Source organism: Hemitrygon akajei, chromosome 25, assembly GCF_048418815.1.
Source record: "Hemitrygon akajei chromosome 25, sHemAka1.3, whole genome shotgun sequence".
NCBI classification, from domain to species: domain Eukaryota; kingdom Metazoa; phylum Chordata; class Chondrichthyes; order Myliobatiformes; family Dasyatidae; genus Hemitrygon; species Hemitrygon akajei.
Genome location: NC_133148.1, coordinates 9,973,223 through 9,987,968, shown reverse-complemented (window position 1 = coordinate 9,987,968; position 14,746 = coordinate 9,973,223). Strand labels below are relative to the sequence as shown.

General features: G+C 44.4%; 1 protein-coding gene across 1 annotated transcript in view; it reads left to right on the top strand.

Moving 5' to 3' along the window:
* The first annotated feature begins 4,821 nt into the window (after positions 1-4,821).
* Positions 4,822-14,746, top strand: part of LOC140716368 (inositol-trisphosphate 3-kinase C-like) — a 58,517-nt gene continuing 48,592 nt past the window's right edge. Inside the window, exon 1 of the mRNA XM_073029039.1 lies at positions 4,822-5,608. Within this exon, the coding sequence (XP_072885140.1) occupies positions 5,189-5,608 (420 nt within the window). The 5' untranslated portion in view covers positions 4,822-5,188. The remainder of the gene's footprint in view (positions 5,609-14,746) is intronic.

Genomic DNA, 14,746 nt, shown 5'->3' with positions numbered 1-14,746 from the left:
AGCTCATCTACCTTCTTCTGGAGAGCTTATCAATAATAGAAAGTAAAAAGTTACAAACAAATATCAACGGAGAATTAATCTACTATAAGCTTAAAACGTATATTGAGGATAAAAGTATTGCGATTAGGAACATGATTTCTTGTTAACGGATGGATCACCATATACGACCGGTCGCCACGTTGGTCTAGAGGCATTTATGAAACAAGTGTTTGCAATCCATTGTGTAATTCATCATCAACAGTTCGAAGCCAAAAACCTCAGCCAGCAACTTTTTCTAGCATGACTCTTGTGATAACTGCTATCAACAAAATTGAAGCTCATCCATCACGTACAGAATATTTTGCCAGTTATGCCAAGATAGCGATAAAGAGTTTGAACGCTTGCTTCTTCCCACTGAAGTGTGTTGGCTGTCAAAAGGCTGCTGCTTAAAACATCCTCGTGATATTTTTGACAACTGTGGTTGAATTTTTGCTCAAAGTCAACAAGAGCCTGTGAAACAAGATTGAACTTCTATGTGGAGATGTTGTATACCTAGCCGATCTGTGTGACAAAATGAATATTCGAAATATGAAACTGTAGGGTGAAAATTTCAATTTAATCCAGGCAAAAAAGTACAGTATCCACTTTTATCAGGAAGTTGGAAATATATAAGTGATATATATATATATATATATATATACCTCCAATATATAAGAGAGAAGAATGTTCTCACAGTTTCCCATACATGGGAGGTATGGCACTCTTTCACAGACAGTGATTTGCAAGAGTACTGCTTACACCTGCTGTCACCGAACGATCTGGAAATTCTGGACTGGGTAATTAACCCACTTCTTTGCAGGATGGAAATACAGAAGAGAGCTTACAAGAAGAAATTATCGCAATTCAGAATGGTGAAGCAAAAATGCTTTTCAAAAATTCTGCTTTTCTGGTATTTGGCTACACTGTCAATTGAAGATTTCTGGTCTTTGGAGAAGAGCTAAATTGCTCTTTATTGCATTTCCATCCTCCTACCTGATTGAAAGAGGCTTTGGTGCAATGAACCTCATACTGACAAAAGAAACCCAGAAACTGTTTGGATGTTGTTACACGTGGGGACCTGAGGTTTTTGCTTTCACAACTTGACCCAGATATTTCACCTCTTGCTCAAAGCCATCAAGCTCAAGGATCACATTGATATCGAAGCTGCTGTACAGTGCACAGGTTCCGTGTAAGCTCGGTTTAAAGACAAATAAAAACTTAAAGCAGAATCATTTTTCCTCATGTTAGCACATGGTTTTCCTCATGTTTTTACACTATGGGGGTGCCTGAAAGTATATTGTGCCTCAGAAGGGTGTTGGCACATATGACGATTCTTTGCGGGGGGGGGGGGGGGGGATGGGGGTTGTACTAAAAAAGATTGGGAAACACTGAGTTATCTCCTTTGGTTCAACAGCCTAAATGGATAGAGGTGGTAACTGTTACTGAACCTGGTGGAGTGAGTCCTGAGGCTCTTGCACCTTCTTCCTGATGGCTGCAGTGAGAAGAGAGCATGACCTGGGTGGTGGGGGTCCCTGAAGATGGATTCTACAACTGTGTTTCATGTAGATGTTTGGGAGGGCATTACCCATTATGGACTGGGACATATCCACAACTTTTTGTAGGATATTCCATTCGAGGACATTGGTGTTTCTATATCAGGAAGTGATGCAGCCAATCAATATGCTCTCCACCACACATCCAAAGAAGATAGTCAAAATTTTAGATGCCATGCTGAATCTCCGCAAACTCCTAAGAAAGTACAGACACTGCTGTGCTGTCTTCGTAATTGCACTTACGTGCTGGACCAGGACAGGCCCTCTGAAATGATAAACACCTACAAATTTAAAGTTGTTGACTCTCTCCACCTCTGACCCTCTGATGAGGACTGGCTGATGGACCTCCGGTTTCCTTCTCCTGAAGTCAGTAATCAGCTCCTTGATCTTGCTGACATTGAGTGAGAAGTTGCTGTTATGGCAACACTCAGCCAGATTTTCAATATCCCTCCGAGGTGCTGATTCATCGTCACCTTTGATTTGGCCAATGACACTGGCCAGTGACATCAGCAAACTTGTATATGGCATTGGAGTTGTGCTTAGCCACACAATCATAAATGTAAAGTGTGTAGTTCAGGATTTAAGCACACAGTCTTATGGTGCACCTCTGCTGTGCTGGTTACCTGTGTGCACCCTGTACCCTGGTTATCTGTACACCTGTGTGCACCAGGACCAGGATGAGTGAACAGATCACTCCCATACCCCTGTGTGCACCCTGTACCCTGTTTATCTGTACACCTGTGTGCACCCTGTACCCTGATTACCTGTACACCTGAGTGCACCCTGTACCCTGGTTACCTGTACACCTGTGTGCACCCTGTTTACCTGTACACCTGTGTGCACCCTGTACCCTGGTTATCTGTACACCTGTGTGCACCAGGACCAGGATGAGTGAACAGATCACTCCCATACACCTGTGTGCACCCTGTACCCTGTTTATCTGTACACCTGTGTGCACCCTGTACCCTGATTACCTGTACACCTGAGTGCACCCTGTACCCTGGTTACCTGTACACCTGTGTGCACCCTGTTTACCTGTACACCTGTGTGCACCCTGTTTACCTGTACACCTGTGTGTACCCTGTACCCTGGTTACCTGTACACCTGTGTGCACCCTGTACCCTGGTTACCTGTACACCTGTGTGCACCCTGTTTACCTGTACGCCTGTGTGCACCCTGTACCCTGGTTACCTGTACACCTGTGTGCACCAAGACCAGGATGAGTGAACAGATCACTCCCATACACCTGTGTGCACCCTGTACCCTGTTTATCTGTACACCTGTGTGCACCCTGTACCCTGGTTACCTGTACACCTGAGTGCACCCTGTACCCTGTTTATCTGTACACCTGTGTGCACCCTGTACCCTGGTTACCTGTACACCTGTGTGCACCAAGACCAGGATGAGTGAACAGATCACTCCCATACACCTGTGTGCACCCTGTACCCTGGTTACCTGTACACCTGTGTGCACCCTGTACCCTGGTTACCTGTACACCTGAGTGCACCCTGTACCCTGTTTATCTGTACACCTGTGTGCACCCTGTACCCTGGTTACCTGTACACCTGAGTGCACCAAGACCAGGATGAGTGAACAGATCACTCCCATACCAGCTACTTTGGATCGGCTTCCTGTACCTTTTAGAATTGATTTTAAAGTTCTCTTACTTGCTTCTAAAGCTCTGAATGATCTGGGACTGGAGCACACCACAGAATTGTTTTCACTTTATAATTCCGCTCAAGCTCTCAGGTTTTCTGCCAGTCTCTTAAACTTAAACAATGTCGGTCAAAAGAAACTTGGCAGGTCAGCTTTTCAAAATTATCCTCTCAGATGGCAGAACTCAATACCTAAAACCATAAGGGCTGCAGACTCATAGAACATAGACATTACAGGCCCTTCGGCCCACAATGTTGTGCCGACCATGTAACCCGCTCCAGAAACTGCCTAGAATATCCCCACCGCAAAGCCCTCTATTTTTCTAAGCTCCATGTACCTTTCTCAGAGTCTCTTAAAAGATGGTACTTTTAAATGCCACCTATTCAGTTAACCTTGTTTTGAACTCACATCTTTTTGTCTTTTATTTTCAGGTTTATTTTTTATTTTTATATTATTTTAATGCGTGTAAAGCGCGTATGAAAAGTGATTGGTAAATATTATTAATATTAATTTTTATGCATGTTACACGGAAGCTCTGCCGCTCCCAGCTGAGCAGCCACTGTTCACAGCAGCAGCGGACGTGAGAAGGACTCTGCGGGCGATCAGTCCCCGGAAGCTGGCTGGGCCGGACAACGCACCCGGAGACTGCACCCAGTTCACTCACATCACTCACTAAGGCTGCTGTCCCCGTATGCTTTAGCAAAGAGCTCAATCATCGTGAAGAGCTTTGAAAAGTTGGTCATGGCGCGTATTAAAAAACCCATTCCTGCCACACTGGACACTCACCACTATGCTCTATGACAAATGCACGCAGCCGGCTCTGACATAGCTAGACAAGGCACTTTCATCAGATTGCTCTTTCTGGATTTCGGGTCAGCATTCAACACCGGTGAACAAACTCCCACTCCTCGTTCCTGTTCTACTCTGACTTTGGGTGTTGGACTTCCTAACCGACGGAGCTCAAACAGTCCTCCCTCCTCATCCTCAATACGGCCCCCTGCCCCAGGGCTGTCTGCTCACACGGTCAAACGCACGAGGAATCCCTTTGCCGATGACTCGAGTCATCACCATCAACGACGAGACGGGGAGGTGGAAGAGGCTCCAGGCAAATGACAATGTCAACAAGACAAAAGGGATGGTAAACGACCCCAGCATCACTCTTTACATCAGCAGTGGAAACTGTGTGAAGTTTCAGACTCCAGGGAGCGCATGGTCCCAGAACACATCCTCTACTTTTCGAGGACGCTGAAGAGTCATCAGGGTCATATATTGTGAAAGGTGCTGGTAAGAGGCCAGTAACATCACTGAGGATCCCATCCACGGCAAGACCAGCAGATTCAAAAACCGTAACTTCTCCCAAAGCAGCCAACACCTGCACCTGCAACCCACCCATGCCCCCAATCAGCCCTGTTTTATTATTTCCCAGACATACCACCCATGTATACAAACTAGCTTATGTATCTGTATTTCTGTTTTTATTGCCGCGTTTCTTATCTTTTATAATCGGATCTAGAGTAAAATTTTTTGCACGTATACGGGAAATGAGACGAAACAATCTTGAATAACCTGGTTATTTACACCGACGCGCAACCTGCCCTTAGTTACCGCTAACCCTGTCTTTACCAGGCACGACGAGTACGCTTCCTGCTGATTGACAGAGAGGGGCGGGGACAAGGGCGGGGCTAGGTGGTTGATTGACAGGAGGAGCGAGGCATCTTTGCGTCATGGAAACAAGGAAAAGGGGCGGGGTCAGGAGTTGATTGACAGCTGGTTGAAAGCGGCTCTCCGGCGTCGGCTGGTTACGGGTCGCGCTTGGAGCTCCGCCCGTCGGCCGCGATCTCGAAATGGGCGGCGGCAGTGGCAGTGGCAGCGGCGGCGATAGTGGCGGCGGCAGTTCTGGAGGCTTCTCCGCTTGAGCAGTGGCGCCGCTCGCGCGCGGTGATGCCGGCAGCGCGAGTTTGATGAAAAGCCCGGAGAGCGCGGTGGGTCCGGTCACGGAGCTGGAGCCCGGACACGGCTTGAAGGAGATGACGGGCAACCTCCGGCTGAGGGAGCCGAGCCCATGTCCGGCAGCATTCCAACCCGAGGCCGCGGACCTACGCCCGGCCTCCAGCTGCAGGCCCATCCCCCGGCTGATCGTGACCCAGGACGAGTCGCTGGCGAGGGTGGAGGACGAGCAGCCGGACGAGGAGTCGCCGTCGTCGGACAGTGGCTGTGGCGGCTCGCCCGCCCCGTCGCTGCTGCTCCGCAAGTTGTCGGGCTCGTCGCTGTCCTCCGCCGGACACTCATCCTCCTTCGAGGAGTCCGAGGACGACTTCAGCCCCTGCAGTGACGCCGAGGGTCAGCAGCCGCAGTACCTGAGCCTGGACGACGGCCTTGGGGTGAGTACCGGGGAGAGGAGGGCCCGGCCCGGCCCGGCCCCGGGCCCCCGTCCTGTCTCTGCGGTTCGCCGACCCGTGCAAATGGGGCAGGGGTGCAATGCATCTGGACACATCCTTTTCCCTCCACGCCTTTCCTAATGAATGCACCGGGCGGCTCCACGTGGGGCACGTATCCTGGCATCGGTGCCAGTGCTGCACCCCCGCGGCTCTCCTGTCTGCGAGTCGAGGGCAGAGGGCTGAGGGTGATGCAGCTGGGAAAGGTGACATGCCTGCACCCTCGGGGGAGGTTGTGCTGTTTGTTCCCGTGACAAGGGGAGGAGGTGCCACCTCTGGGGAATGGTTGGGAAGGTAACCTGGGGTTGGTGTGCCGCTCCTGGGTGTGTTTGGGTGTCCCCTGGGGTTGGTGTGCCGCTCCTGGGTGTGCTTGGGTGTCCTTCAGGTGAGTGTGGTGAAAGTAAAGCCCTTGCGATTGTAGGCGTGATATTTATTTATGGTTGTACTCGCCTGAGTTTGTCATTTTATGATACCGAAGTTACGATGGAGTTTTATTTTCAATGAAACAATTGCCCCTCTGTTCTGTTTTTTCTGATCAGGACCAATAGTTGATTTTTATTTTTCTAATTATTTCCATCGTGTGGAGCGTGGGCAGGCTTTGATTTTTTTTTGCAATTTTGAGCAACTCTTGGCAGAAAGGGATCTCCAGTGCCCCACGTCTGTTGCTCCCTATCGGCGCTTAGCTTGTCCAACTTTCCTTTCCCTTATGCCGAATCCACTAGCTGTGTCTGAGTTGCAGGCTGGGTACAGTTACACAAATATTTTTGTTCTGCGGTAAACGTCCGGGAGTTCTGCGGTGCAGACCAAATACTCGGAGGATGGGTTCTATTTCCGTTCTTTAGGTTTGCATTGCAGAGAGCCGTGGCTCCGTTGTACTGGGTGAATTGCTTTCAGAGAAACTGTTTCTTTCCCTTGACTTCTCTGCTGCCATTTGCAGTTGTCTGTAGTGATGCCAGGGCTCTTAACAACTGCTGACTATTTATTGTACAATGTAAACTGCAGCGCGCAGCCGCTCGCTACGTTGCAATGATAACTAACCAGATTAGTTTGAACTATTAAGCATGCACAGGTTAGTGATCAGGGTAACTGACTGCATTTTACAGTTGTCTAACTTGCATTTAAAGAGTGTGTGTGTGTGTGTGTGTGTGGGTAATTTCAAAGGAGATGTGAGAGGTTAGTGTTTTTTTTTAAGTGATTGGTTTCAGGAATGTGCTGCGTGGGGTGGTGGTAGAAGCAGACACTTAAGAGACATTTAGATCGATCGGCACATGAACGTGAAGAAAATGGAGGATGCCAACATTGTATCGGCTGAGGGGATAAGTTTATTTGGCCATTTGATTACCAGTTTAATTGGTTCGGCGCAACGTTGTGGGCCTGTTCTGTGTTTTCACTCGTAGACGCTGAAGCATATTTTCCATTTGAGGTCGATGAGCCAACCACTGAGAATTAAAGTTTGATCAGTTCGTGCTCCTCTGGCCAATCTCTGGCTTTGCACACTCCGTAAATTTGAGCTGATCGAATCTTGGCTTCCTGCCTTGCGTTTTGCAGTTTCTTCATATGCTGCCTCTGCTCACTGGCCTACAATACTGCTGAGTGCAGAGTTTGCCCCTGCTGCCCTTTGAAATTGCCCCTCCGTCACCATCCACGTCTTGATCTGATGGCCTTTGTTTGCTGCATTATGTCATTGTTCCACCATCAACTAGTATGCTGTAAGTTGGGAAATTCCTCTCCTGAAATCATAGTCATCTGTGTGTCTCTCTTTCAGTAGACAGCTTGAAACCTACCTCTTCTGCGCATTCTGGTCAGTCAGAATCAGGCTTAATATCACTGGCATGTGTTGTGAAGTTTGTTGTTTTGTGCCAGCAGTGCATTACATAATTTTTAAAAATCCTATAAATTGCTATTTTTATATATGTGTATATATTTATATGTATAATATATAATCTATATATATCTATATTATTATATCCATATAGTATATAGATCTATATGTTATAATATACACATAGATATATACACATATATAAAAATAGCAATTTATAAGGTTTTTAAAAATTGTATATATCTAAGACAGGGATAAAATAGTGAGGTAGTGTCCATAGATTCACTGTCCATTCAGAAATCTGATGGTGGAGAGGAAGAAGCCATTCCTGTACTTCCTCCTCGAAGGTAACATGAGCAAGAATGCATGACCTGGGTTGTGGAACTCACTTTGAGTTTGTATGTTTGGAACACTGTTGAGATGTTTTATGTACAACTGGCTGTCAGTTCTTGACAGACTATAGACTCTTTCAGTGAGTGGGTTGTGGTTCTGACTGCGGGACAGGAGTGATTGATCATTTTCACCCTAATCTCCCAACCAACATCAGCTTGGGCAGGGAACTAGTTGTTTTGGCCTTGTTCATCCTTGCTATGTGCAAATTCTCTGCAGCTTTTCCTATATTAGAATCATGACTGCAGATTGAAGATACTTCGCAAACTGTGGAGTGCCCTGGAATCTCCTAAAGATGTTATAGATACAGAGTGTGGCTGGGAGAGGATGTGTTTTGTCTTGCCTGCGTTCTGGGATTATCTATTAAGTGTGGGAACCAAGCACAAATTCTAGTTGATTACGTAGTGCAGGGATTAAGAAAGGGCAACACAACAGATTGGGAAACGTTGATAGTTTGAAGGGCTCTTGGAGGACCCAGTGTGCAAGTTCTGACACCTGAGGAGCTGTGTCGATGTGGGTGCATCATGCTCAGCTCAGTAAGAGTGACAGAAGAAAACGACGACACGATGGTCATGGAGCATTTAAAATGGAAGTGTTCTGGTCAGAGACCTGTGTACTGAGTTATGAATGTGTTTAGGTGTTGGCTGAATTAGTTTTGCTCCCCTTGCTGTGGTTAAGCTCTTGTTCGTTGTACCTCTAGGCTTTGACATGACTATTAATAAACTGTGGTCAGGCTGGTCATCTCTGAGGAATTCCAGACATCTGGGTCGTCACCTGTGAGTTGACTGAGATTTCCTTTAGTCATGAAATGGTTTAACGATTAGTACTTCATTTCAGGAAACAAACAAATGAACAATGTAGTCTAAACTTTGCTGAGACAATGCAGTTTATTACTGGTGATTTATTTTTGGCTTTGGGCTTTTGATGTTTAAAACCAAATTTGATAAGTTCATTAGTAAGAGCATCAAAAGTTATGGGGAGAAAGCAGGAGATTGGGGTAAACGAAAATTAAATCATCCATGACTGAAGGGCAGAGCAGGTTGAATGGCCGAGTTCTGCACCAGTGTCATGCAGTAAATCATCAATGCTTAAGCTTAAATGCAAATACTGCTTGACTGGCAGAATCACTCATCATGCAGTGAAATGTCAAGAGCCTTCACTCGGGGCTCTGCTCCACAAGCTGTTACAGTATCTCCACAGGGTGCACACACAAAGAATATCAAGGACACAGATGATGCTGTTGTTAACTATTTGGCCTCCCAGTATGTGACAATGTGATTCCAACACATGTGAGATGTCTCTTTCCTCTAGTTACATATTCCTTCAGCCTTTCCAGTAATTGTGTGCACAGTTGCCCTGGAAGTCCAATCTACTTTATTTCCATAAGGCATAGGAGAAGAATTAATCTATTCTACCCATTGAGTCTGCTCAGCCATTCCATTGTGGCTGATTATTTTCCATCTCAACCCCATTCTTCTGTTTCCCCCCCCCCCCTGTAAAGTTTACCTGCTCTAACTAACAAAGAGCCAATCAACCTATGCCTTAAATATATACAATGTCTTGGCCCCCAGCTGTCTATGCAATGAATTCCACAGATTCACCACACTCTGACTATAAAGAAATTTCTCTTTATCTTTGTTCTTAGGGGGTGTCCCTCTATTCTGAGGCTATGCCTTCTGGTCCTAGACTAGGTCCACTACAGGAAACATCCTTGCAACACCCACTCTTACTGCCTGTTATGCTGCTGGCATTTAGGGCAATGACCATCTCTGGTGGTCTTCAAGGCCTCCATGTCAGTAGCTTCCACTCAGTTTTCACTTTTATCAGTTGTGCAAGTCCAGGAATACCATCGCACTCGGATGTAGAATGATTCTTCATTGCACATTTCGTAACAATTTTGCTTTACCAATCAGGGTTGTTGCTCTGAGCTGAACCCCCCACCCCCCAAACCTGGAGGACCAGTGGGCCACTCTTAGACTGAACTCTACCCTTTGACCTGTTTGGCATGGGTGACCCTACCAAGAGCCAGAGCATAAAGATCTTGATTCAACCAACAATGCTGTCTAGATCATTGAAAGGTGGAGCAGAGTCAGAATCAGGTTTATTATCACCGGCATGTGACGTGAAATTTGTTAACTTAGCAGCAGCAGTTCAATGCAATACATAATCTAGCAGAGAGGAAAAAAAAATAAAATATAATAAATAAACAAATAAATCAATTACGTATGTTGAATACATTTTTAAAAATGTGCAAAAACAGAAATACTGTATATTTTTTAAAAAATGAGGTAGTGTTCATGGGTTCAATGTCCATTTAGGAATCAGATGGCAGAGGGGAAGAAGCTGTTCCTGAATCGCTGAGTGTGTGCCTTCAGGCTTCTGTACCTCCTACCTGATGGTAACAGTGAGAAAAGGGCATGCCCTGGGTGCTGGGGGTCCTTGATAATGGACGCTGCCTTTCTGAGACACCGCTCCCTGAAGATATCCTGGGTACTTTGTAGACTCGTGCCCAAGATGGAGCTGACTAGATTTAAAACCTTCTGCAGCTTCTTTCAGTCCTGTGCAGTAGCCCTTCCATACCAGACAGTAATGCAGCCTGTCAGAATGCCCTCCATAAAAACTATAGGAGTTTTTGAGTGTTATTTGTTGACATGCCAAATCTAGCAGCCTGAAACCATGGCAAGGTTGTGGTCTGCTTAGAGGACACACACTCCAGCCCATTAAATTTTCGATAGGATTCGATGAGATTCTCTCTCCACCCCCTACTTGTTCTTCTGAACTCCGGTGAGTACAGGTCTAGACATCAAATGCTTCTCATACATTTCATTCCTGGGATCATTCTCATGAATCTTCTCCTCAGCATATCCTTTTTTAGATCAGGGGCCCAAAACTGCTCTCAATACTCCAAGTGAAGTCTGACCAATGCCCTATAAAGCCTCTGCATTATATCCTTGTTGTTGTATTCTAGTCCTTTCGAAATGAATGCTAACATTGCCTTCCTCACCACCAACTCCGCCTGCAAGTTAACCTTTAGGGACCAGGACTCCCAAGTCCCTTTGCACCTCTGACTTCAGAATTTTCTCCATGTTTAGAAAATAGTCTGTGCCTTATTCCTTTTACCAAAGTGCATGGCCAAACATTGTACCCACCTGCCACTTTCCTGAATTTAATGTCTATCTCTGCAGACATATTGTATGTTCTAAAATCTGTATTGCCTGTTTCTTTTCATGTACGTAAACATTTGAATGATTGTACCAGAATATTCAGCCTGGCCTGTAGAAATAAAAACGACTTTCTAGAAGGTCTGTTATTGAAGCTGTTGCTCTGAAATGTTATCTGTGGACTGAGATGTTTGACCTGCATATCTCTGTATTTTGTTTTTTCACCTCGACAACTTTGACATCTGTGCAGCTTTGGCATTGTCAGGGGCAGCTTTGATCTCTGGTAGAACATTTCTGCCACAGGTATCTGCTAAAATGTTGTGACACTACAGCTCCCAGTGTCTTCAGCTTCATTCATTTCAGAGGGAACTTGTTGGCATTTAAAACCAGAGAGTTCCACTATAACGGACTCAGAGTGAAACCGTTAATTTTTTGAGTCAGGATCTTTCTTTGGATCTGAAATGACACTTTTTCTCATTATTGTTGCTGCCTGACCTGCTGGTTGTATCCAGTATTTTGTTTTAATTCCAGTTTTCCTGGGTCAGCAATTTTTTTTTGCTCCTAGATTGCTGATTGGCACCTTGTTACAGTGTATTGGATGCAAAACTGATGTAAGCACCTATCAATACAGTGGATTCTGGTTAATTGGCCCATTATTTGGGCAACTCTGAAACCAATCAAGAAAATAGCTGGGAATCCTTTTTATTTGTTTGGGACACTGCTGCTTAATTGGGGCAGAAGACTGTTGCCGGACAGGTTCTAACTTGCACAAACACAAGATCTGCAGATGCTGGAAATACAAAGCAAACGTATAGAATGCTGGAGGAACTCAGCAGGCCAGCTAGCATCTATGGAAAATTGTAAACAGTGACATTTTGGGCTGAGACTTTATCAGAACTAACTAGATTCTAACTAGTGTTAGTCTGGTACACTCATGTGGCCATTAGACACTCCACTGTGCTTAGAAAGATTGGTTTTTAAATAACCTCAGTTGCATTTGTTTGTTCAAAAAGCAGTGATTTTTTTTGTCACTGAAAGTTGGCAAGGAATAAGCAGCAGAACAATCTAGAACAGTTTTGCTCACGGTGGTTTCAAGCATTTCAGCTTAGAGATGCCAGAAATGGCTGGGAGGGAAAATAAAACAATTTCGCCACTGATGAATTTGAAGATATCGATAATCATCTTGAACGTTACCGATGAAACTGAAGATTTGGAGGATGCAGTCATTGATAGTAGTTGTCTGTGCTGACTTTATTCATTGCGTACACTGGATGAATTCCTCTGATAATTGTTAGGAAATAATATAGTTCTATAGTACTATTAATAGTGTTCTAACTTGTTCTGTGTTTCGTTTAAATACCTTATTTGTTATTCAGTTTGTCTTTTTAACTAATCCCATGAAGCTTTTGGCTAATTGGGCTAAAATGTACTGGTCCTGATGTGTCCTGCTGTTGTGTTGCATTTCCTGCTTCGTGCCCGCGGCTCTCCAAATTGGTGTGATTTAGTGAGATGTATTGCATGTTGTTATTGGTTTATTCACTGTCTTTCTATAGTATCTCTGACATTCTGTTCCAGTACTCCCATGCAGTCAGTTGCCTGAGCCCATTTGCCTAACTGTAGAATTTCATCTAATCCAGTGATTTCCTGTCACACTGCATAAAATCTGGGAAGATTACCTCGACACAAGAGATTCTGCAGATGCTAGAAATGTAAAGTAACATACAAATGCTGGAGGAACTCAGCAGGTCGGGCAGCATCTATGGAGAGGAATAAACAGTCGACATTTTGGGCTGAGACCTTTCATCAATACTGATCTGTGGAGTTCGTCACAGCGTTTTCTATATTACCTTGACAGCCTGTTTGCTCTTCGATTTTTCACAGTATCTGAAGTTATATTTTGTATTTTCTAAATCTTGCAATTAATTTTCAAAGACAAGCACAACTGTTCTGGATATAACAGTCTCCTGTGTAAAACCTTTGTTGAACTAAGCACAAATTGTTGAGTGGAAGTTGGCAAGAGGATACTCAAGTTCAAAAGTATATTTTCCACTTCACTGTACAGCATTCATTTTGATTTTATTCTGTTCTTTCCTTTATTTTCTTATCCTTAGTATTGTTCTCTTTCAGTTTTTGTTTTTGAAACATTGTGGGCCTGGTGCTGTTTGGTGTAAATGTGATGTAATGTTACATCGTTACTGCATTTGTATCTGTGTAATAAAGGGAACTTTGTTTCCTTCCAAGTCTTGCAGCATAATGCCTACTTGCAGATGTACATTGGATTCCGTTAATTGGGAAACATCAGGACCAGTACATTTTGTGCCAATTAATTGCCAATTAGCCAAAGTTTCATGGAAATAGTTAAAAATGATTAAAAAAAAACTCAACTATCCTTTGAGTAACAATTTGTGTATTTAAATAAAATACAGAACAAATTAGAACACAATCATTACTACCACAGTTCTATAAACTATTAGTTCCTAATAGTTGTCAAAAGAGGAATTCATCGAGTGTATACTGCTGTGTTCTCTTGACTGCAAGTGAACAAAATCATTGCAGATAATCAACTGCCTTCATGCAGTGGTTTTGATGACTGCATCCTCCATATCTTTTCATTGTAGCATTCAAGATTATTGTTGCTATCTGCAAATTCATTAAAGTTTCTAACTTGTTGAAGTAATGAAATTATTCCATGTTCTGTCCTGGCCATTTGTGGCATCTCCAGGCTGGAATCTTTAAAAACTGCAGTGGGCAAAGCAGTTCTGAATAGTTTCTCTAGTGTAGTGTCTAACAGCCACACAAATACACGTGACTGATGCAAGGTAGAAACTGTTCGGCAACTGTCCCCTGTTCCAATTAAGTGAATTGTGTCTGAAATAAACGAAGGGAATCCTGGCTATTTTCTCTACTTTTTTTAAATTAAGAGTTGTTCCAATTAACGAATGGCCCAGTTAGCTGGAATCCACGGATGCAGAGCAGCTCTGGAAATCTCTGCGAAAGCACTGTGGAAGTACCCAACTACAAAGTGCCTGTTTCCTACCGCCTTAATGTCCTGAGGGACATTGCCAGTAAATAGTGCATACAGCTACCAAATTCTGCAGGAACTCAGCAGGTCAGGCAGCATCTATGGAAAAGAATAAACAGTCATCATTTTGAGCCAAGACTTCTCATTAAGTTCCTCATCAGTCCTGATGAAGGGTCTTGACCTGAAACATGACCATTTTATTTCTATCCAGACATGCTGCCTGACCTGCTGAGTTAGTTTATTGTACTTAAATTTGGTTATAAGTGCAGTGCAGGTGGGTCTTTCTTGCCCTTCAATCATGCCATCCCGACAACGATGGAAAATTTGTGATGACTGATTACCACCTAGCATGTCTTTGGACTGTGGGAGGAAACCAGAGCACTTGGAGAAAACCCACATATTCCACGGGGAGGACGTATAGACTCTTTAAAGACTGTCGGAATGGGACTCTTGAACTCTGATGCTCCGAGCTCAAATAGTGTTGCTCTGGATTTCAGGCATCTGCAGAGCCTCTTGTGTTTAGTATATATAGCTCTTGCCTATATCCCGATAAATTGGTGTGACTTTGAAAGATCTGGGTTCTACCTTTTTTAGTGGGGCCAGGCACCAACCAGTCTGGATTCCATTGCTCTGTTTGCATTCTCTGTCATTGTGTGCTGGAATGTGGTATTTAAACATTATTTGCTTTG